General features: G+C 45.7%; 1 protein-coding gene across 2 annotated transcripts in view; it reads left to right on the top strand.

Annotated features, from left to right (window-relative positions):
- ZFP91 (ZFP91 zinc finger protein, atypical E3 ubiquitin ligase) overlaps positions 1–23,836 on the top strand; it is a 132,589-nt gene that overhangs the window by 67,308 nt on the left and 41,445 nt on the right. For both annotated transcript variants that reach the window (XM_069227826.1, XM_069227827.1), the window contains 4 exons: positions 4,838–4,924; positions 11,844–11,963; positions 12,120–12,170; positions 15,392–15,470. In XM_069227826.1, coding sequence (XP_069083927.1) covers positions 4,838–4,924; positions 11,844–11,963; positions 12,120–12,170; positions 15,392–15,470 — 337 coding nt within the window. The remainder of the gene's footprint in view (positions 1–4,837; positions 4,925–11,843; positions 11,964–12,119; positions 12,171–15,391; positions 15,471–23,836) is intronic.

Genomic DNA, 23,836 nt, shown 5'->3' on the forward strand with positions numbered 1-23,836 from the left:
GTCAGAGTACTGCAACAGCACCACCACCGTCCATGACATCACCACAGGCATGTTAAATCTACCTTTGAATTTGATCATGCAGATCACGAGGTCCTTTCAACTCATGGCTGAAGAATGCTGGTAGGACATGATCCACATGCCATTCAAGTCCTGCCCTAAGTGTCAACCTAAGATAGCCTAGAAGGGCATACGTCAAATGTGTGACTTGTGCTTGACCCATTACCACATGCCAGAGGGCTGTGACGTCTGCACCAAGTTGCAACCTAAAACCCTCAAAGTGAGAGATAAACAAAGGTGCGCTTACTGCACTACTGCAAAGGCCACATGAGACCAGTCCAGAAATGGCTGCAGAGACACTGGTCAGACAACGGGGAGTTGGGAAGATCTAGTGGTTGTAAAGTGGTAGAGTGCACATGGAAATACAGTGATGGAACAGCAAGAACATCACATTAGGCAGATCTTTTAGACAACCAACTCCTATGGTCATTGTCTTGACAGATGCATCCCACAAATTGTTGGGAGAGTACATGAAAAAACTAAACATAAGGGGCCTGTGGAGCCAGAGAACATAATGAAACGTGTTTTGCTGTCAGAATGGGACCTCACTTCAATATACTAGGAGGAAAGGGCAGGGGGTGGTTTCCAATAGGGACCCAGCAACGTATCTGTGTCTTTCCTGCTGAGTACAGTAGGGCTTGCTGTAAAAGCTGCCCAGACACAAGTGAGAGGGAAGGCAGTTCATTTATTCACAGACAAAAATGTCAATTGCTTCCCAAAATAAGCAGGGCATAGCAATGAGTATGCTACTGTAAAAAATCGTTGACCATTTGGCACTGGGCTGTACAGAATCATGGTAATTTCTGTATGCTATGTGGAATGCATGTTAATGTGGACTCCATCTGCAGACAACCACACCCACAAGTGTGAATTAAGTCAATTGTGCCTAACAACGTTTTTGGTCAGGGACCACCTGTCTACAGATTTGTTGCAACAAAGACGGAAAATGCCAAAACATTACATACAAGTACGTGAATTCACTGTCTGCCCATTGATCAGGGACCTTTGCATACTCACCCCCTTCTGTTCTGATATAGTCTATGCACCTGTTGTCAAAGTACAAGCAGTTGCTCCCCCGACAGGCTTGATGACAGTACAGAAGGCTTAATAAGCCAGCTATGACCATAACTCTTGCAAAGATGCTTAGAGATAATCACAGACTGGCAACACAAACATGTTATGCCACAAAATAGAAACTGTTAGACTTGACAGCCTTAGGGTGGTCACCCCACCAACTTTTTGCCTGCCTCCCTCCACTTTTCTGACACTGTTTTTGCAGGTTTTAAGACTCTGCGCACTTTACCACTGCTAACCAGTGCTAAAGTGCATATGCCACCCCCCCTTAAACATGGTAGCTTTGGCTCATACCCAGTTGGCATATTTAATTTACTTGTAAAGTGCACTGCATGTCCCCAGGGCCTGTAAATGAAATACTACTAGTGGGCCTGCAGCACTGATGGTGCCACTCACATAAGTCGCCCCATAACCATGTCTCAGGCCTGCCATTGCAAGGCCTGTGTGTGCAGTTTCACTGCCTCTTCAACTTGGCATTTAAAAGTAAATGCCAAGCCTTAAACATCCCCTTTTCTACATATGTCACCCCCAAGGAGGCCCTAGGTAACCCATAGGGCAGGGTGCTATGTAGATAAAAGGCAGAACATATACAGGTGTGTTTTGTGTGTCCTAGTAGTGGAAAACTCCTAAATTCATTCTCCACTACTGTGAGGCCTGCTCCTTTCATAGGCTAGCATTAGGTCTGCCCTCATATACTGTTTAAGTGGTAGATTCTGATCAGGAAGGGGTAAACAGGTCATGTTTAATATGGCCCGAATAGTAATAGAAACCCCTGCTTATTGGTGAGGTTGGATTTTATATTACTGTTTTTGAAATACCACTTTTAAAAAGTGAGCATTTCTCTGCACTTAAAATCCATCTGTGCCTTACAGCCTATCTCCAGTCAACGTCTGGGCTGGGCTGGTTGACAGCTCCCTTGTGCATTCCACCCAGACTACCTCAAACACAGGACACTTGGACACATCTGCACTCATCTGCTTACTGAATGGGTCTTCCTGGGCAGGAAGGGTGGGGGGTCTGACATTTACATTTCTAAGGCTGGTGGCCTGCCCTCATACAATGGACTGCCAAACCCCCTACTGGGACCCTGGCAGACGGACCTGTACTGAAACGTGGCCTCGTGCACTTCAACTTCAAAGGCATTTTTGGGTATATAAACTGGGTCTCTGACCCCACCAACACAGACACTTCTGGACCAGATCCTGCAACCTGTCAAGAGGAACTGCCGGCTGTCCAAAGAACTCACCTGGACTACTTTGCTGTGAAGGACTGCTGCCTTGCTGGCCTCTGACTTTGCTGAGAAGTGCTCTCCAAGGGCTTTCAGCTTGCCTTCTGTTTTCTGAAGTCTTGGGGCCAAAAAAACTTCACTTCTTCAAGGAAACTCCTTGTGCACCAAAAATCGATGCACAGCCTTCTGGAAATGACGCACATCTGGCCCTGCAACAAGAAAATCGCAGAACCGGAAAGCCGCAGCCCGACTTCCTGAGAGAAGATCAACGCAGCACCTGTGTTGCGACCGGAAATTTGACGCACAGCCCTACCGGATCGACGCACAAGCCCTTCCACACCTGATTCCCACCCTCTCCTCCCATCCCCCCGTGACGTCTGATGATGTCAGTGCGCATTCGCTCGCTGACCTAATCAGAGGCCACTTCCCCATCGTGATCGGAAGAGAAATGCTCAGCATGTGATGGGGGCCTGAGAGGCTTCAAAGGGAAGGAAATGAATTTCCTTCCCCTTGAAGTCTCTCAGAGCATTTCAGAAGCCGATTTTTGCAAGTGAAATTGGCATACGGGTCGCTCCCCAGGGAGGCAATTATTTCAAGGCCTATTGTTATTAGGTCGATCTTCCCCTTCGGGGGGGGGCAGAAAGCACTAGGTGCCAGGGGATTTTTTTTTTTTTATATATAGAGTAGGGTCGCTCCCCTAGGGGGGAAATTATATTTAGGCCATTTCTGCTTATTTTTATGAGGCCAGTTTGCCCCATGGGGGGAGGGGGGGGGCAGAAACCTCTAGGCGCCAGGGATTTTCTTTTTTTTTTTTTGTGTGTGTTTCTTTAGGGGGGGGGGGCAGGCCCTTGGGTAAGTGTTGCTCCCCATGGGGGCACATTACGGTTGGCCTTATCAGATTGGCCTATTTTTGGAAGGCCCATCTGCCCCCAGAGGGGGGGCGGGGGGCAGAAAGCCCACCAGAGACCAGGGAAGTTTATTTTTCCCCAAAAAAATAAGCAGGTGGGGTATGGCCATACCCCCACCCCAAATAAGTGGGGACAAAGTTGTTCTGCCCACCAGTGGGCAGATGGGGCAATTACCCCTGATCCACACCCCGGGAGGCAGAAAGTCTACTAGACGCCAGGGAATTAGAAAAAAAAATAGTGGGGTGGTGGCTACCCACCAGTATGGGCCTGGTTATGCCTCCACCCCAACTGAAGGGGGTAACAGTCTTTCAGCTCTCCCCCACACTCTAAAACATCTTACCCACAGCAAGCAAGAAGATATTTGATTATTTTGGGTTTTGGTTTTACATTTGGGCCATGAGAGCTTGGCTACATCTCAAAATCATCCCACTTGGAATGGTGAGGGCTGCACTTTATGGACTTTGGGACGCTGCCATGTAGAAAAATCCACAAGATCTAGACACATCTGAAAACTAAACACCTGGGTGATTCCAGGGTGGTGTGTTTCACATGCAGCCCGCACCATGTTCTTACCCACAATGCCCTGCAAACCTCCAGCTTTGCACGAGATCACACATTTTTCCCACATTTTTGTGATGGAACCTTCAGGAATCTGCAGGATCCACAAAATTCCTACCTCCCAGCATTGTCTCATCTATACCAATAAAAATTCTGCTGCACTTGTATGCCTAATTTTTTTTTTTTTTTTTTCTAACTGCCCTTTTGGACCCGCTTTGGTTCCCACCCCTCAATTTCGACATGTTTTTGGCTCTTCCCTGTCAGAAGCACTTGGCCCACCTACACAAATGAGGTATCTGAATTGAAGAGGAAAAAAACTTAACCAAGCTGTTATATTTTACACAGATGAGACTAAACCCATAAAACACAGCACTTTTTAATTTACTCTAAAGAAGTTTGGAAAGGCTAGTACAAAGGGAAACAATGCAAGATGTATTGTTTAAACCATACAATCGTGTTACTCTATAGCTAACAGACTATTATTTGTCAAACAAAAAGCACTCTTTAGTAGGATAAAATCGAATTTCCTCATTGAGAACATCATTTGTTTATGCGTGTAAGACAACTGTGGTGTTCTGTGTTTACAGTATGAATATTCATGCAGGCCAAGGAGCTTTCTTTAGTGTGCGCTCACTGTGGGTAGATTATTTTCAAACATTTGTTTGCGGCTACTCACACTTCATGCTCACCTCTCATATGCAAAGCATGAAAATCTGGTACCGTTTCCTCCTACCAGAATGTCCTCCGTTGGGTTTAGATATTTAACTGAAGGAAAACAAAGGCCATTATGGTGTGTCATATTTAACTAGAACATTTTAATTGCACCTTTGTGCATGTTGAGCAGGTTGGTGTAGAACATATATCAGTGGATGGCACATTCTCCAGCGACAGTAGCATAATATACCTTCCTGACAAGATTTGCCTTATATTGGTTTTGGCATTAATTCATATTGTAGGAATTGCATCTCATGGCTGTCAGTTATTTGTTGTTTTCTCCAATCTGTTTCACTAGTGATGAAGAAGAGTTACTCATCAGTGAAGAAGAAACCCCTTTCAAAGATGACCCCAGGGATGAAACTTACAAACCACATCTTCAAAGGTATAGCCAGTTCCCTCTTCTTTTATTGAATTAGGGTAAGTGAATATGTGCCTGTTAAATATTGAGTTATGGAAAATGCCTTTGCCTGTTTAAGCATTGAGATTCTGGCTATAGTTTATCAAAACTGTCAAATATCTTGGTAAAATCCTTGCCTGGCTCCAGGAGACATTGCATGTGGTTTTAAATTTAAGGACCTTGCAATACCTAAAACCCTTGCGACAGTCAAGCGTTATACATTCACCTTAGATATACACCACTTTAGTATAAAAATTATTTTTATTTAGTTTGCATATTTAAAAGATTTAAACGCCTTTGTGATTGCCTGTTGGGGATATTGCCCAACTGCTTGCCTAACTGCTTGCTTGCAAGCTCCCCCCCACCCCCCTTGAGACAAAGTTGCTTCAATTTGCAATTTTCTGATCATCCATGGTTGCCTTAAATTTGTTTAGACATTGGAACGGTGGCTTTTTGGTCTGGGTGAATTTAAGTGTCTGGATGACTGGGTGCTCTGGAATACTTTTCTGCCGTCTTGAGATATGAATGTATTAGTAAATGAATAATGGCATGTTCAGCCAAGGGCTTCTTAAAGCAGGAGCTGGTTGTATAGTGCTCAAAGAAAGAGCAAGATGCAGATATTGAAAAAAGTAGTCTTCAAGACTTTAGGGACGGAGACTCAATGTGTGATACAGTCCAGAAACCATTGTGTAAAGTGGGTGACTGAACAAAGGGAGCTTGATTAACCAGGCACAGTGCACATAAGTGAAACTCGTTTCTCTGTTCCACTGAAAGCCAGTGCAGTTTACAGTAGATGACCTTCAAGTGTTCAGATTTACTAAGCCCAACAAAATCAGTCTTACAGCCAATTTCCAAGAGTTGATCTGGTCAGCGTCCTAGCAAGGGAGCTATTGGAAGCAAGAGGTACAGTTGTGGCTGGCAGCCTTTGAAAATAGCGGGGGATGAGAGGAAATCCTCAATTTGTCTGTATGAACATAGTGAGCTATGACAGCTGTCCCAACAGGAATTAAGGGGATTCTTCACTGAGAACAGTTTTTAAAAATATGATACAATTGTGCATTTTCCGGCACACTTTTCTTTATACATTGACCAAAAGTGCAAGAGCAAAAGGTAGCATATTTAAACTTAGCCATATTATGGAGCTTATCAACGATAAGTGTATAAAGTTATGTTCATAGAATGTTGTCTTTTATGGTGCATTTCTGAATTGTCAGTTACAATTTGTCCTTTTCTGCATATCCTATGCCAGAGTGTGGCTCTGTTGAATGTTATACTCTGAATTATTACTGAAAGCCAAACTACACAGATCTTGGGGGAGTTAATGATTTAAATGATTTTCTTTCTCTTTTGCCATATTTCCATGTCTCTTTTTGTCTTTTTATAATTCTCTCTGCCTTTGTTTCCTTTTCTTTATCTCTGTATCGGTCTCTCCTTGTCTTTCACTTGCAGACTCTTAATCTAGATCTCCCTGTCTTTGTCTTTTTATCACTCCGTCTCTTTCTGTTGTCTCTGCCTTTCAAGGTCTCTCTCGAACTTTGACTTCTGTCTGTCCTGTTTTTTTTTTTTCTCTTTCCGTCAGTCCATCTTTCCACCCGTCTCTTCTTCAATGTCGTGGACCACTTTCTCTATTGCATTCTCTCGTTCTTTACCTCTTGCTCTCATTCATCACCTTGATGTCGCAATCCCTTTCTCTCTCTCTCTCCCCATCTTTCCCTATCTTTCTCTGGCTTGTCTGTCCCTGTTTATTTCTGCCAGTTTCTCTGTCTTCCGTTTTTTCCCCCTGCCATGGACGTTTCGCGTGTGTGTGTGTGTGTGTGTGTGTGTGTGTGTGTGTGTGTGTGTGTGTGTGTGTGTGTATATATATATATATATATATATATATATATATATATATATATATATATATTTTTTTTTTTTTTATCTGCTAGAGACTTTTAGCTGCAGATTTCTTACCCTAGAGTTCTCCCAGGTGTGGGACTGATCCGGACGATTTTTCTTGAACAGTACCCCTGCACACCATTAGATGGTGTGTCCACACTGGATGTAACGTCCATAGCACCTATATGGATGCCACCCAGGTGCACTGACATCATTTTTTTTTTTTTTTTTCCCCCCCCGCTCCAGCCAGAGCAGATCCCAGTAGAGCTACCCTTTCAGTCACTTTTTTAACTGAGCTTTTTTTCAGTGTTTAGACAAAGCTTTTTTGAGGTTTTCCCTCTGGTGTAGCAGTAGGTCATCGAGGAAGTCCAGCTTCAAACCCTGCTGTGCCTGTCACCTGCTGATGTTGGTGATGGACCCTCACCTTGTTTGCCTGTGGTGCTTCAGTCATGACCATGGCCCGAAGTCGTGCTCGGACTGCCACACCCTGAACCCGAAGGCTTTGATGGAGTGCTCCCTTAAGCTATTGGTGACCCGTTGGGCGACTGGTCGAGGTCTTGGTTGAGAGGAAGATCCCGGGATTGGTCGCGGAGTCAGCTCATTGGCTCATTCGAAAATCTTCTGGACAATCGGTTAGATCCAAACATAAGAAGTCGAAGCTTGCTTCGACCTCTCCTCAGCCGATGACACGTTGGAGAGTCTGTATTCTAGGCCTTGCTCAGCAGTTGAGCCAGCGCCTAAGCCGACTTCCTGGAGCTGTAGCTACCCCATCCCAAGACAGAGTTTTATGACGCAATGTGCCCCATATTTTGGCGGCCTGACCCCTCCAGCGTGCCTACTGATCCCGTGGGGTCAGTAGGGCCCCCCTGCTGGTTCCACGCTGACGGTACAACACCAGAGGGGCCCTCTGGATCCACTTCAGGATCTTGACGGACGTCAGCCGTGCCACCTCAAAATTGCCTGGTGCCACTCTAGATGCCAACGCTTCCAGCACCACCACCAACGCCATCTCCATTTTGAGCCCCAACTTTGATACGGATGTCAGCATCATCAGGAGCCTTCCCTCTCAGATTGGATCCTGAGCCCTAGTCCTATGGGCTTTGCTTCCGGAAGGAATGCGAGGGGTCACTTGATCCTGAAGTCACGTCTTATGAACGTGACATGAAGTGGTGTGAGGAACTGGGTGAAGCCTTTGGTCTGGGTACTTCCTTAGGGGCTGGCATGATTTCTCCCCCTACTGTGGCTACAGAGGAGGGGAGCATCCTTTGCGATAATAATGCAGTGGACTGCAGAGGTCCTCAACCTCCAGTTGCCCTCAGTGTCGGTCAAGGCTAATGTCTTGACATGGGTGCTTCAGCTGGGAGTCTCCCCATCTGGACCGCTCCTCTCTTTTAACATAGCCCTCACAGATGTGCTTTTGGGTACCAGGTCCAAATCCCAACATAGGGGCTCCTGTTGATGACGATTGCCAGTCTCCACAGCCCCTCTCCAGTGGACCCAAGTTTCCTGATGCAATACCCCATCCCTTGGAGTCTGGTGGTCCAGGCTTCCACCTCCCATGTCAGTCCTGTCACGTTTACTACCATTCCTCTCGATAGGGAATCCAAGAGGCTGGAGGCACTTGGAAGAAAATGTTTTCTTATGCCAGCCTGGCATTGCGGTCTAAACACCGCAGCCTTTTAGGGCTCTGGGGATACAGTTATGCAAGTGCTGCCTACAGTCCCGGAGGAGGCCCGGATCGTGCACTTCAAGCTGTAGCAGACGGGAGAGATGCAGCAAAGTTTACAATTCAAGGTGGACTTGGCATGACCAACTTGCTGGACAAACCGGTCTTGTTGACGGTGGCCCTTGGGCACCACGCCTAGCTACGTACTACTAGCTTTTGGTGGGGATGTCACATCATCTTTGGACATGCCTTTTATTGGCCCCGCCTCTTCAGAGACACAGTGAGCTCAGCGCCTGGGAGATTTTAATGGACAGTCAGGTTACAGCCCAGTCCATGGTCTCACCTTCTGCTCTGCGCCATCCCCATTCGGCTTTTCGCCCCTTTAGTGCCTATGGGAGGGGCTACCAACTGGCCAGTTCCTGCCCAGCCCCCGTGCGGCGCATGCTTCCCAGCCTCCTCTTATATCATTAAGGAGCACCTAGTTGGTGGTAGAATACGTCATCACCTGTCCCACTGACCGTCCATTACATTGGGCAAATAGTCTGAAAGGGCTACTTCCTCCCCTTCCTGACTACTCCTCCCCGCTCCTTGCCACCACCTCAAGACAGGCTGACGGAGGATCATCTTTCTCCTCTCGACAAGGAAGTCATGGCTCTCTTGGCCAAGGGCTTGTGACACCAAAAGTAGGTTGTGGTTGCTATTCCTGCTACTTTCTGGTGCTGATGAAGGATGGAGGTCCTTGTCCTCTCCTAGACTTGCAGCCCCTCAACTGCTTACTTAAGAAGGATCAATTCAAAATGCTCACCTTGGTTCAGGTTCTGTCTGCCCTCGACCCAGGACACTGGATGGTCGTGTTGCAGATCGCATATTTTCAGATTCCTGTCCTGCCTGCCCACAGACGCTACCTGTGGTTCAAGGTCGGCCATGAGTATTTTCAGTTTGCTGTGATCCCAGGGGTGTCAGTCTCCCCCTGTCTTGACGACTGACTGTTGAAGGGGAGCTCACTGTAGACCAGAGGTCTTCAAACTGGGGGACCTCAAGTGGGGTGGGGGGGGGGGGGGGGGTCTTACTGTAGCCAAAAGAAGCATTATACAGATAAAAGGCCTTTGTTTTAAGCAGAAGCAAGTTATTGCATTTTTAAAAAGGTAACAGTACTTAACTGCAATGTTTAAATAGGTCTAGACATATTTAAACATTGGCATCTTTATAAAATAAATGTGAAAAATTCTGAGGGGGGCCCAATGATTTTTATTTTTCAAATGGTGGGGGGCGGTCGCTGATTAAAAAGTTTGGACACCACTGCTCTAGACTGTCATTTCCCATGTCCAGACTATGGCAAACTCCTACATTTGCTAGGGTTCACAATAAACATGGCAACGTCACACCTGATTCTATCTCAGACGCTACCTTTCATCGTAGCTGTTCTGGACACAGTGCAGTTTCGGGCTTATCCTTCTGAGCAGGGAGTCTAGGATATTTAGGCTATAATTCTGATGTTTCAGTCTATCCTCGATTTCGGTGAGACAGACTCTGAGGCTGCTGGGACTAATGGCATCGTGCTTGTGATATACGCACATGGGAATATGTGGGCTATGCAGTGGGACCTGAAGTGCCTATGGACACAGCAGCGGGGAAATCTCTCAGACATAGTCCAGATCTTGGAGGGAACTGTGAAAGATCTGCAGTAGTGATGGTTGATGCACTGCGATTGGGTCAGCGGCAGGCCCCTCTCCCTTTCCCCAACCAGATCTCAAGGTAGTGACGGATGAGTCACTCCTGGGATGGGGAAGCCATCTGAGAGAGGTGGAGATCAGAGACTCAGGTCTCCGGCGTAATCTGGACTCCATATCCGTCTACTGGAGTTGCAGGCGATCTGCCTATCCTTGAAGACTTTCCATCGAGGAGAGGCTGGTGAAGGTGTTCATGGACCACACCACAGCCATGTTGTACTGCAACAGACAGGGTGGGGTGGGGTCGTGGCCCCAGTGTCAAGAGGCCCTGTGTTCTTGGACATGGTTGCAACATTAGGGCATTTCCCTGGTGGTTCAACACTTGGTGAGTTCCCTGAAGGCCAGGGTGGACAAACTCAGCCACGAATCTCGAATAGGGTGTCCTTCAGAACATTTTTTCTTTGAATGTGATGAAATACAAGGAGTGAATTTGTAGTGCAATGCTGTGCTCAAAACTGCATGCAAACTAAATATTGTAAATAAATTAAGAACATACCATTTCAGAAAAGGTTGGGGCTCTAGTGCAGCTAATCCCTTTCTGAGTGCACCAATGTTGGACTTTAGGGACTGAGTTGAGTGCAGGATTAAGAGGCACAAGATGCGGTTTTGAAATCTTGGGTGTTTCAAACCAGTACTAGTGCCTAGGAATGGGTGAACTCCAGTTTGCTTTAGTATTGTGAAAAAACTAAACTGAATTGTACATCATAACCCCCCCAACTCTCTGATGTAGGAAGCATTGTTAAGAGTGCAACCATCAATAGAGTAAGTAATATACCTGTTGCTGTATTTGAAGTGCTCTTAAAAAACATTTAATGTTATATTTCCACTTACCTTAAGGGATCTAATAATCTTCCTTGCACTAAATCCCTTCAAAAGAAGCAAGTAAAACCCATATTTTCATTTAGCTTTTAAAACCAAAACTTCTTGTGCTGGAGGAGTCCTCCATACAATATTTTAGTTAAAATTTCTCAACTCTTTGAGTTTGTTATTCACCTCACTTTTTCATGCTTTTTTTCTTTCTTGCTTTTCATTCTTAATTGCTTTTGTCCATGTTTCTCTTGAACACACTAATATGATGTGATTGCTAATCACATGATGATAAAAATGCTGAATCCATATATCTATTGACATTAATATGCCTCGCCTCAATAAAAAACAGTTTACATTGAAGATTGTATGCAAAGAAATTATAGAACAACCACCACCTGTGGCTGCAATTGTAAAGCCTGTTCCTTTTTTTGTGCAGATAACTTTAAATTTCATATCCCTTCTATTCTGTCCAGCCTTGATTAAATGGCGAAAGTGGGTATCCTAAATTGCTATCGATATCATGCACGAGTGCATCCATCTCTGACTTTGTTGTTTTAGCTTTTTCCATTTAAAATGAAAGCCTACAACTAACAGAATATAAAGCAATAAATAGCCCAGACAGGATTGTTTTCTCACAACCATCTTAAGTTTACTTGAGAGGTTTGCATTACATTGGAACCTGCAAATGTGGGCAAGATGTGAGGAATATGGGGTGATATTTCCTACCACCTGATTGCCTAGAGTATGGATCGTAATGCATTTATGTTCATATATTCACTTGACCTCATGTGTTGATTGAGGCATGTCTGTGTGCCTGCAGGGATCCTCCCAAACCCCGGCGGAAATTCGGGAAAGGGAAAGATGAAAAGGAAATCAAAGTAGAGATAGAAGTAAAAGAGGAGGAAAATGCACTGAGAGAAGTAGAGGATCTTCCCAGAAAGTGAGTAATTATCAGTAGTTTGTCTACTCTTTTACCTTATTTCATATGTTGTGCTTCTACTTAATAGTTCCAAAATGCTGTGGGTGAGTGTACTGTAATGTTGATGCTTGCTCACATCACTTATCCCACTTGTCTTTCTCCTCATTCTCATAACAGAAGAGGTCGGCGGCGCAAAGATGACAAAACCCCTCGGCTGCCCAAAAGAAGGTTAGTCTGCAGAACCCCAGATATGCACTCATCTCTTGCTCCATACCATGTATTTCCTTACTGGACGGAGGCGGAAGCTATTGCCTGTGACAGACATAAGAAGCGCAGTTTCCAAAATAATGGAATTGTCTTCTCTCTAGTCCTACATAGCTGTGAGAATATCATTGTAGAATAGATTTTGCACCATGAACCTATTGTAGGCTTGCATACTGTGCAGTCCACTCACTATGACATCTGCCATAGGCCAGCAGTGCACCAGTACATAGTCACTATGTTCAGATTTTATTTTCCACCGACAAAAACAGGACCTCTATGTTAACTGTTATCTTTGAATCAAGAACTGCAGCTGCAGACTAGATGAACAGAAAGAAAGAGCTTTAGAACAACTTCGGTCATGGAAGATGCTGACATGAGTCACTGACTGCAAGATTGGGAAGAAGACTGGTTTTTTTTTGTGTGTTTGGGGGGTGGGGGGGGACCATAGAAGAAATCGAAATATGTATCCTTTGGGAATAAATCCAAACTCTTGGTCTATTCTCAAACTCTATTTTGGAGTAATTCGAAATACTCATATTCATTATAAATGGGTGAAGAAAGATTCTGCAATCCCTGAGAATATTCATCTATCCTTTTTCCAAACCCAAAACTAGGTGGCAGTAGTATGCCGCACATGTGAATCTGCAGATGGTTACAGGGTAGGAATAACCATGCATCAATCATAAGATAAAATGTCATGAATAAAAGGAGGAAGAAGGGCACCTAGGTATTTGTTAAATGTGCCTTAAATACTCAGTTTAGACATATTGGTTATTTGTACAGCTCTGAATTAGGAATTATGCATACTATCGTGTGATTCAGAGGACATTTTGCAAATGTATTCTTAATTGCTCAGTGTAGTGGTTCCCATCCTTTGGTCCGCGGATCCCCAGTGGTCCGTGACACATTCCCAGGGGGTCCGCAGTCTGGGCTGGAAGGAAGGCACTTCTCCAGCTGGGACCTCTGACAAACATGTGCTTGTTTATATATAAAGTGAGGTACACTGTACCAAATGAAGGAACAAAATTAAAGAAAGAAAAACACAAAAAACGTCAGGTGTCTCAGGTACATGTAAATTCAGAAGCAGGGGCTCTCATATTTCATCATTGGGCTTGCTCCACGTCAGACCAGCACTGCACTGTCTTGACGGGACCCTTAAAGGGGCCTCTTTGCTGGAGATCTTGTACCAAAGGAAAATATTTATTACTTAATTTGTGCAGCAGTTTTAAAAGCACTGCAACATTCCTTGTACATCCAGCAACTTTAAGGACTGCATGCAAAATGCATTGCCCATATTAGAAAGTTGTTTTTTCCCCACAGTCTTTCCTTTTCCATATGCTGCTAAAAAAAGGTTTTACTTAATAAGAAATATATTCTTATTATTAAAGTCAACACTTACCACTGTGTTGTGTCTGGATCCTGAGTCTGCTTCTCCAGGCCATCACTCTTAGAAAATGCCTACCAGTGTGGATACATGTGAATCCTACACCTTGTAGTGACCTGTAAAGTGCTCCGACACCCAACACTGGTTTGAGAGGTACTGTAGAACAAATAAATTACATGTGACGGGCTATGGAGAGATGAGGCCCTTATGGTTTTACTTCCTTTCTCCACCACATATTTATGTGAAAAAGCTTTCTCGGGCAAAGTGGGATCCATTTGGATGCTTGTGTTTTTAGTATGGGACAAGATGAAGATCAGGGTAGCTTTCCAGACAGTGGAAGTGCAGTGTCTGCATTCCTATAGCTTTGAGGGAGAAGACAGATAAACTGAAGTACGGATGGAAGACCGGGTTAACTTTGAGGCATTTTGTTAGTCATCCAGACTAGTCTTCCTGGGTACTCACATTTGGGCAGCTGCAGAGGCTAGGGATGGGGCTGTATTTTCAAGCCAGAGAGAGCTAGCCACACATTGGATATCAGAAGTGGTCTTACATTTTATCTTGGCAAAACAAGAGATAAGATAATTTGAGCAGTTATTTGTAACCCATGGTCGTTTACACACAAGCCACTCCTAAACAGTCTCAAATCAAGTGAATAGTCCTCTGCCTCCTAGTATGCTACAAAAAATAAAAAACACATTATCTAGCAAACTAAAGACAAACTCAACCAGAGGTAAAGCAGACATGGCTACAATATTAAGAGGTGTTTCCATGGTAGAGATCTGTAAATTAGCCACGGAAAGGTATGTTCATACCTTATGAGACCCTATTGTCTCAATTCATGTTCAGGAACAGATGCCGAAGGTGGTCGTGCCTCCATGAGATATCTTTTTGGGTATTTTTCATTACTGTTTTCCTCTTGCACAATGTAAATCCCCTGAGAGTGAATGGGCTCTTACCTGTAATTGTACTTCTCTTTCAAGGAATTGTACATTCACATAATAAGCAAACCATCCTCCTCCTCAGTTGAAGTGATACAGGAAGCTATAAATTAGTGTTCTGTGGCTAAAAATAGTACGACAGTAACTGCTACCTAAAAGACATGATGGTATACTGGAGGGCTTGGAGCTACATCAGTTTTGAGCTTGGCATAACTGCAGCCTTTTGAGCTACATTGTTCTAGTTATCTTGCCCTTTGTTTAATTTCACATAGGTTAGAGAAAGAGTGTTGCTTGTCGCACAGTTTTCCGTTGACATGCATATATTTAAAAATTGTTTTTCAGTTTTGAAAGTAAATAAAGTGAATTGGCTAATATTTGCTGTTTTTACAGGCAGATGAATTTTTTTTTCTGTAAGAAAACTGGGCATTACAAGTAAAGAACTGTTCCTTCTGTGATACTGCAATATAAGAGATTCTAATGGATGTGAATTCAAAGGAGGCACCTTTAGTGTAGAACCAGGATTACAAGAAATACTATTCCTTATTCTGCTTGTGATGGCACATGTAGAATTGATGCCCTTTTATTTTCTTTAGAATAGAGGACAGTAAACACTGATCTAATAGTTACTACAAAATCATTGCAGAATATATCATGCTTGTGCTCTGTCAATGAAGGAATATTGATTTGGACATTAATCTGATGTCTGATCTTTTTCTTCACTTAATTGTTAGGTTAGGCTACTAATGCTAAGCCACTGATTATACTTGTAACACGTTTATGGATGATTAACTGTTTACAGATATAATTAGTTTTGGCAACTATTTAAATGTGCAAATCATCTTAATTGCCTTTTCTGATTGTAGAAAGAAACCTCCTATCCAGTATGTGCGATGTGAAATGGAAGGCTGTGGCACTGTACTTGCTCATCCACGCTATCTGCAGGTCAGTAAATGCATGTTCTGCACTCCTTCAAGAATGCACCGTACACCAGTAGCAGACGTCTCACACTGCATACTACAATATGCCCTACAATTGTAATAAGTTTGGGGTAAATAGGAGGTTGGCTAAATTGGATTTCCTCCATGTGGTATAGCAGAATAGTCCATGTTTTTTTCACCTCATTTTTGTGGGAAATAAGTCACACTTGTGGTGATATGTGACCTTTCAGTTTATATTTCATTAAAATATTCTGAGGCTGCTAAATGATTCTTAAATTCTTTTATAATTTTAATTCGGGCATAGTGTTAATCATGCCCAGGGGTTATATGAAGTCTGCCGCTATATGAGCTTGAAAACCATCTCCTATAGCTTTTAAATTAAATGAAAGGGTTAATTACCTAATTTCATCTCGGCCGGCACAACAACTGGCGGATTCTCCACCGGATGACATTGGAAGATTTCATAATTTCATTGAAAGAGTTGCAAAGAGGTTTCGCTTACCGTTGACTGTCAAACAGTTGGATTGGTTTTTATACGACTTTAAGGAACCTGTTAAAATATTAGTCAAGGCAATCCCTGTTGTGGACTTTGGGAGATGTCAAAATAATGAAGAACCCAGCTAGAGCCTTTCTTTACTGACACTGTGCCATGCAATGCTTGGTGCAGCAGAATGAGGCCTAGGCTTCAGCCGCCACCCTGAAGGGCGGACTCGAGAGAGGATTGACCGAACACGTAGAGCAGCTCTGAGTTTCCCGAAACGCAAGTAAAAGTTTGACTCTCTAATGTTGTCTTGTTGGTCCTTCATCTGAGTTTTGGTACAGTGATTTTTTTTTTTAGGTGTGCGTGAAATTGATGCTTTGCATTGGGGGTATTACGTTTTACTGTGCATTTGGGTTTGCCTTTGCGCGAAGGCATTACTTTACCAAACAGTTACTCCTCCATGCCACTATTGTGGCCCTAGTCCTTGTTGGTCTGGCTTCCTTACTTGTGGTTGCTGTTGCCATGTGTTTATCCAACTAACTGACCCCTGTTGCAGTGGTGTGGCAGTGGACTGACTTCCCTGTGGCTGACTGTAACGTACATTCTGATGGATACAACTACCTGTGGATTCCTCACCCTATGAATTCACCCTTGCGCCAGCATCCGATGGAAAATCTTCTTCCCAGCTCTCCACGTCGACCAGGACGTCACAATTGCACTGCTCCACGCAACTCTGTCTGACGTCACCGTGCCAATAAGAGGTCCTCGCCGGCATGCTGACGTCAGTTCCCTTTTTTCCGTACCATCGGTGCTAACGGTTTTCTGCTAGCTCTTGCTTCTTTTGGTGGTGTTCCATCTTGTTGCTATTTGACTTTTTTGTACAATGTTTCCTCCTAGGAAGTCCGGTTTCAGGCCATGCTGTGAGTGCGGGGTCGCATGTCGGTTGTCTTTGGTGTCTGAGCTCTGAGCATGATGTTGAGGAGTGTGTTTCTTGCCAGAGCATTAATCCAAAGGCTTTGAAGGAAAGAGAGGCCATGAAGAAGGGTCATAAGAGCCATCGTAGATCCTCTTCCCATGCTTCTTTGAAAAAGCATAAGAAACGTCGTCGTCATGACTCTCAGCGTCGTTCGGCTCGGAGCCGATCAAGGTCTCCATCTCGTCGGCTACGTGGGAGGTGAGTCCGACAGTGACTCCACAACCTCAGAGCCCTGACGCTTTTCCGGCGCAGTCCGTCTTCGAGGTAGTGGCACCTCCGGACAGTCCTCGATTTTCACCTGCTGCTTGTGAGTCCGATGTTCAGCAAGCACAAGTGCAACAGTGAGATCAGCGGTATCATGCCTTCCTGGCTCCGGGAGCGGATCTGGCAGCATTTTTGAATGCCATGCTCTCTAGGTTCAATGCGATGGCCCCTGCTGGTGCACTGGATGGCCCCACGGGTCAGTTGGCATTTTCTTTGGGCTCCCATGCTCCATACAAGGCTGCGCCGTTTATGCCATTCTATCCGGCTGAGGGTGTCGGAGTGGCGCCGATGACGTCGCCTCGAGGCCCTGTGGTTTCCATGACGTCTCCTTCCAGGCCTATGGCTCAGATTTCATCACCCCGTCAGCCGGCACCAATGGTGGAACCGCAAGTATCCTCGGCACCATTAGGATCCGTGCCGGCGGCGGATCAGAGTGATGAATTCGACCAAAGTCAACCACCTTCTCCTGTTCCACGTCGGGTATTGAAGCCTGTGTCTTTGACGTCGGCCAATTCTATGTCGACGCCGAGGTTGGAGGCACGACTGAGGTCACGCAGAAAGGCCTTGAGACTCCTAGAGAAGGAAGAGTATCAAAGGCAGTTGTTGGAGGAAGGAGAGATTGTGGAGCCCTTGAGAGACTAGCAAGGGCTGGATTCGGCCAGTGGGCTTGACACTTCTCCGGAATGGGACTTGTCTTCACTGGGGGACTTCACAGAGGAGGCAGCTTCTTTTCACACAGTGATTAGGAAGGCGGCAGACTTTTTAGATCTTCCATTGCCTGCTGCGGAGGCTAAGACAAACATTTTAACAGAGGTCCTGCATCCTTCTTCGACTTCTGCGGATCCGTTGCTTCCGTTCAACGATGCTCTTAGGGAGGCTATATTAGAGCTTTGGAGGAAGCCTGTGTCATCGCCTGCTGTGAGTGGATCTGTATCCGAACAAAGATACAGAGTGGCGCCAGGTGATCCGGGGTTTTTATCTAAACATCCTACCCCGGAGAGTCTGGTGGTTCAGGCCTCTTGCTCTACACTATCTGCTCCAGGCTCCTTCCCTGAGATTCCATCAGACAGGGAGTCCAAACGGATGGAGCAATCTGCAAAGAAGACTTTCTCATCTTGCAGCATGGCTCTCAAGGCTGCGAACGCTACCTGTGTGCTGGGTAGATATGTCCACGCCCTGATGGACTCTGCAAAGGCTGTGGTTCCTGACTTGCCGCAGGACGTACAGAGACCATTTGGTGAACTCTTATCTGATGCGCAGGCTGCGGCAAAACAAATAATCCAGTCTGGTCTGGACTCTACGGACTTGGTGGCCAGGGCAATGGGTACATCTGTCGCTACCACTTAGTGGAGAAGTGTGGCTCAATGGTTAGAGCGGCAGACCCTGAAGCAGAGATCTGGCTCAAGACCAGGGTTCAAGTCCCGCTTCGGCAGGTCTTGGGCTCAATTCCCCTTGACCAGATAATTCTCGCCTCGGTGCCTAATCTAATTCATGGGTCCCACTCTGCAACTCTGGGCAATAGCTTGCTTAATCTCCACAACGGCCCCAACAGCGCTTGGATGCCTGGCTTCACCCTGGGGGTGCTCAGGAGTGGGCACCTCACAGGGAAAAGCCAGGAGGGGTTCCATAGCGGTATGAGTACAGCGCCTTGAGACCCTAACTGGTGAGTAGTGCGCTATACAAGTGCTAATTTACATTTACATTTACATTACATTTACATTTACATTACATTACATTTACATTTTACCAGGAGGCACGCTTGGTTGAGGTCCTCTGGGTTTTCTTCGGATGTACAGACCACTTTTTTGGATTTGCCCTTTGATGGGGAAAAGCTGTTTGGAGATAAAGCGGACTCTGCCCTAGAGTGCTTTAAAGATAGTCAGGCCACAGCAAAGTCTTTGGGTCTGCAAGCCTCCTCTGCTACCCCTTTCAGGTCCTTTCGGAGGTTCAGGGGGTTTGGACGTGGAGCCGTTTATCGAGGGAGACCCCAGTCCACGGTCCAGCAGCCTACCAGGCTCCCATATCGATCCTTTAAGGGCGGGGGAGGGTTAGGACAGGAGAAGCCACCCAGCAGCACCCTGCATCATCCTCTTCCTCTAGGGGACAACAGCAAAGGAAGCAGCCCTAGTTTTCTCCCCTTTATCGACCATGCTTCTCCTGTAGGGGGAAGATTAAGTCTTTTTCTCCAAGAGTGGGAGTTAGGTACATCAGACTCATTAGTTCTATTGTCAAAAGGTGCGGTGGAGTTGGTTCCAGAGCAGGAAAGGGGCAGGGTTGTTATTCAAGATACTTCCTGATCCCCAAGAAAGACGGTCGTTTGAGACCTATTCTAGACCTGAGGATTTTTAATTTGTTCCTCAAACAGAAAGAATTCAGATGCTGACTGGCACAGGTACTGCTGGCATTGAACAGAGGATTGGATGGTGTCTGTCGACTTGCAGGATGCTTACTTTCACATCCCTATTCTCAAGTCGCACAGGAAGTATCTACGGTTTGTGGTGGGGTTGCAACACTAACAGTTCGCGGTCCTTCCCTTGGTTCTTACTTCAGCACCTCGAGTCTTCACAAAGGTGATGGCAGTGGTGGCAGCAAGTCTCAGAAGAAAGGGATATTGGTATTCCCTTATCTGGACGAATGGTTGATCAAAGCCTCGTCTCCAGAGCTTGTGTTGCATCACTTGCAGATGACAATTGAGTTGTTGTTCAGTCTGGGTTTTTTGATAAATGTACCCAAATCTCACCTGGAGCCCTCTCAACGCCTCCTGTTCATAGGGGCAGTACTGGATACATCATTTATACACGTGGCATACATCAAGAACTTGGCATATGAAGTGGTCAGAATGTCCGGTCGTTGGGTCCACATCAATAATGGACTAGAAGATTGGGAACTGCCCTGAAGAAGGTAACCTCAACTAAAGAGGATTACAGAAACGCGCGTAGGCTATAGGTTCCTTAGGTATTTCGGTCTGAGATTGTTGCATTACTAATATTGGACTTGTATAAACCAAATTTCAGTGATATTTATTAGGATATGTATTAAGTGTCTTTATATTTTCAGGAATTGTTTTATTAAGATTATTAGTTTTTTTTGTATTGTATTTTATGGATGTCTTGGCATGATGTGAATGTGGGGTGATTGAGCTAGTCTTACAGTATTTTTGTATTAGGTTTTACCTATTTTGTATTATGTATTTTGTAAATGAACTAAATAAAATCATGTATTGTTGATATAACGATCTCAAGAGATGCTGCAGCAGAGTTACGAAGGTGGGCTGTGGACGGCAACCTTTCTAAGGGAAGGCCTTTTTCACTGCCACCTCCAGTGGCCACAGTCATGATGGATGCTTCCACTCTTGGGTGGGGAGCTCATCTGGGGGACCTGGAGATCAAGGGTTGTTGGTCTCCAGTGGAACAGACTTTTCACATAAATCTGTTAGAATTGCGGGCGATACGTTTGACTCTCAAGGCCTTCCTCCTGTCCCTTTGCGGTCAGTCTGTTCAGGTCCTGACAGATAACACTACCGCGATGTGGTATGTAAACAAACAGGGAGGAGTAGGGTCGTATCTTCTCTGCAGAGAAGCTCTGCGTCTCTGGTTCTGGCTTCAGGACCATCGGATTTGCTCGATACCAAATCATCTGGCCGGGGTGTTCAACGTGCGTGTGGACTCTTTCAGTTGGCTTCTTTCGGCCGATCACAAGTGGTGTCTATCTGGATGCGTTTTAGATCTCTTGGTGCAGCCAGTTTCTTTACGCATTTCCCCCCCATACCCTTGATTTCTCAGGTTTTGAGGAATATTCGCCAAGATCGGGCTCAAGTCATTTTAATAGCCCCAGATTGGCCTGGAAGGGTGTGGTACACAGACCTTCTCCAACTCTCACTGTGCCCTCCGCTGCGTCTCCCACTCAGGGCAGACCTCCTCTCGCAGGGGCAGGTTCTACACCCCCACCTCCAGAGCCTGCACCTTCATGGCTGGAGATTGAACGGGGCTACCTGATTTCCTTTCTCTCCCACCAGATGTAGTGGATGTTATTTTATCACCCAGGCAACACTCCAGTAAGACTGTATATGCCAGTAGGTGGGCAAAATTTGTGGCTTGGTGTGGAGGAAGACAAATTGATCCTTTTGAAGGCCCACCTTTCTGATATATTATTATTTGCTTTAGATTTAGCATGCAAGGGTTGTGCATTGGCTACGAATAAGGGTTATTTAGCTGCTCTGTCACCCTTTCTTTGCCTTCCGGATCAGCCCTCATTGTTTAAATCACCTATTGTGGTTAGGTTTCTTAAGGGTTTAGTTAATAAGTTTCCTCCCACTCCTTTTCATGTGCCTCAGTGGGACCTAAATCTTGTTTTAGCCTTTTTAATGGGGTCACCTTTTGAGCCCATGCACTCTTGCCCGTTAAGGTTTTTAGTGCTTAAAACTGTTTTTCTTGTTGCTATACCCTCAGCTAGGTGCTCGACAAGCCATGTTTTGAGGTGCTTTCTGAAGGTTAGGAGGTCCTGGGTCTTGCGTAGGTTGGTGTGGAGGGTGTTCCAGGTTTTGGCGGCGAGGTGGGAGAAGGATCTGCCGCCGAAGGTGGTGCGTTGGATGTGGGGGACTGTACCGAGGGCTAGGTCGGCAGAGCAGAGCTGTTGAGTTGGTTTGTGGAAGTTGATTAGTTTGTTGAGGTAGGCTGGTCCAGTGTCGTGAAGGGCTTTGTGAGCATGGACAAGGATTTTGAAAATGATCCTTTTGTTGATGGGCAGCCAGTGTAGGGATCTGAGGTGGGCGGAGATGTGTTTGTGGCGAGGGAGGTTGAGGATGAGACATGCGGCTGTGTTCTGGATTCGCTGGAGTTTTCTCTGAAGCTTGGCTGTGGTCCCTGCATAGAGGGTGTTGCCGTAGTCCAGTCTGCAGCTTATGAGGGCGTGGGTGACTGCTTTTTCTTGTTTCTTAGGAATCCATTTGAAAGTCTTGCATAGCATGCGAAGGGTGTTGAAGCAGAAGGATGATATGGCATTGATTTGCTGAGTCCTGGAGAGAGATGAATCCAGTATGATGCCAAGATTGCATGCGTGGGTGTTGGGGGTGGTCCAAGGGTGGTGGGCCACCAAGGGTCGTTCCAAGCTGTCTTGTTGGGACCGAAGATGATGATCTCTGTTTTTTCTGAGTTCAATTTGAGGTGGCTTGCTGTCATCCAGTTGGCGATGACGAGGAGTCCGGCGTGTAGGTTATTCTTGGCTGTAGCTGGGTTCCTAGTGAGGGAGATGGTGAGCTGGGTGTCGTCAGCGTATGAAATGATGGTGAGGGGATGTTGGCGCCCGTGGGGGCGAGTGGATGTTGGCGAGAGGATGTTGGCGGAGAACATTGTACCAAACTTCACAGTTTTCAGTGTAGCCATTATGGTGCTGTGGAGTTCGTGCATGACAGACTTCCAGACCATATACTCTTATGGCTACCATGCACTTACAATGTCTAAGGTTTTGCTTAGACACTGTAGGGGCACAGTGCTTATGCACTTATACCATCACCTATGGTATAGTGCACCCTGCCTTAGGGCTGTAAGGCCTCCTAGAGGGGTGGCTTATCTATAACTGTAGGCAGTGTGAGGTTGGCATGGCACCCTGAGGGGAGTGCCATGTCGACTTAGTCGTTTTATCCCCACTAGCACACACAAGCTGGCAAGCAGTGTGTCTGTGCTGAGTGAGGGGTCCCCAGGGTGGCATAAGATATGCTGCAGCCTTTAGAGACCTTCCCTGGCATCAGGGCCCTTGGTACCAGGGGGTACCATTTACAAGGGACTTACCTGGATGCCAGGGTGTGCCAATTGTGGAGACAAAAGTACAGGTTAGGGAAAGAACACTGGTGCTGGGGCCTGATTAGCAGGCCTCAGCACACTTTCAAGTCCTAACTTAGCATCAGCAAAGGCAAAAAGTCAGGGGGTAACCATGCCAAGGAGGCATTTCCTTACAACCACCACCCGACAAAGAAAGTCGAAAGTTTGATGCAGCGGGGAAAAGAGTTGCAGCACAGGCAGCCAATCAATGGCGCATTGCCAATTCACAGGCTTTATTGGCAAGATATGACAGGGCTCATTGGGATGAAATGTAGCATTTTATTGAACATCTTCCCAAGGAACTTCTAGGCATGATGTATTCATGCATAGCCATTGTCCCAAATGCAAGATTACACATGCGGCCCTTACAGCAGTGCCTAGCGACACAATGGACACAAGCACAGGGTCAACTTCAAGATCTAGTGTTGATAGACCGCCAAACACACACCTCGCTTCAATGGTGGAATCCTATAAATTTAAACCAAGGGCAGCCTTTCCAAGACCCAGTGCCTCAATACGTGATCACAACAGATGCTTCCATGGTAGGGTGGGGAGCACACCTCAACCAACACAGCATCCAGGGACAATGGGACACTCAGCAAAGACAACTTCATATAAATCAACTAAAACTACTAGCAGTGTTTCTAGCATTGAAAGCATTTCAACCACTAATAGCCCACAAACACATTCTTGTCAAAACAGACAACAATGTATTACCTAAACAAACAGGGAGGGACACACTCATCACAGCTGTGTCTCTTAGCACAAAAGATTTGGCATTGGGCGATTCACATTCGCCTAATAGCACAGTACATCCCAGGAATTCAAAACCA

This window comes from Pleurodeles waltl, chromosome 4_1, assembly GCF_031143425.1.
Source record: "Pleurodeles waltl isolate 20211129_DDA chromosome 4_1, aPleWal1.hap1.20221129, whole genome shotgun sequence".
Classification (NCBI taxonomy): Eukaryota; Metazoa; Chordata; class Amphibia; order Caudata; family Salamandridae; genus Pleurodeles; species Pleurodeles waltl.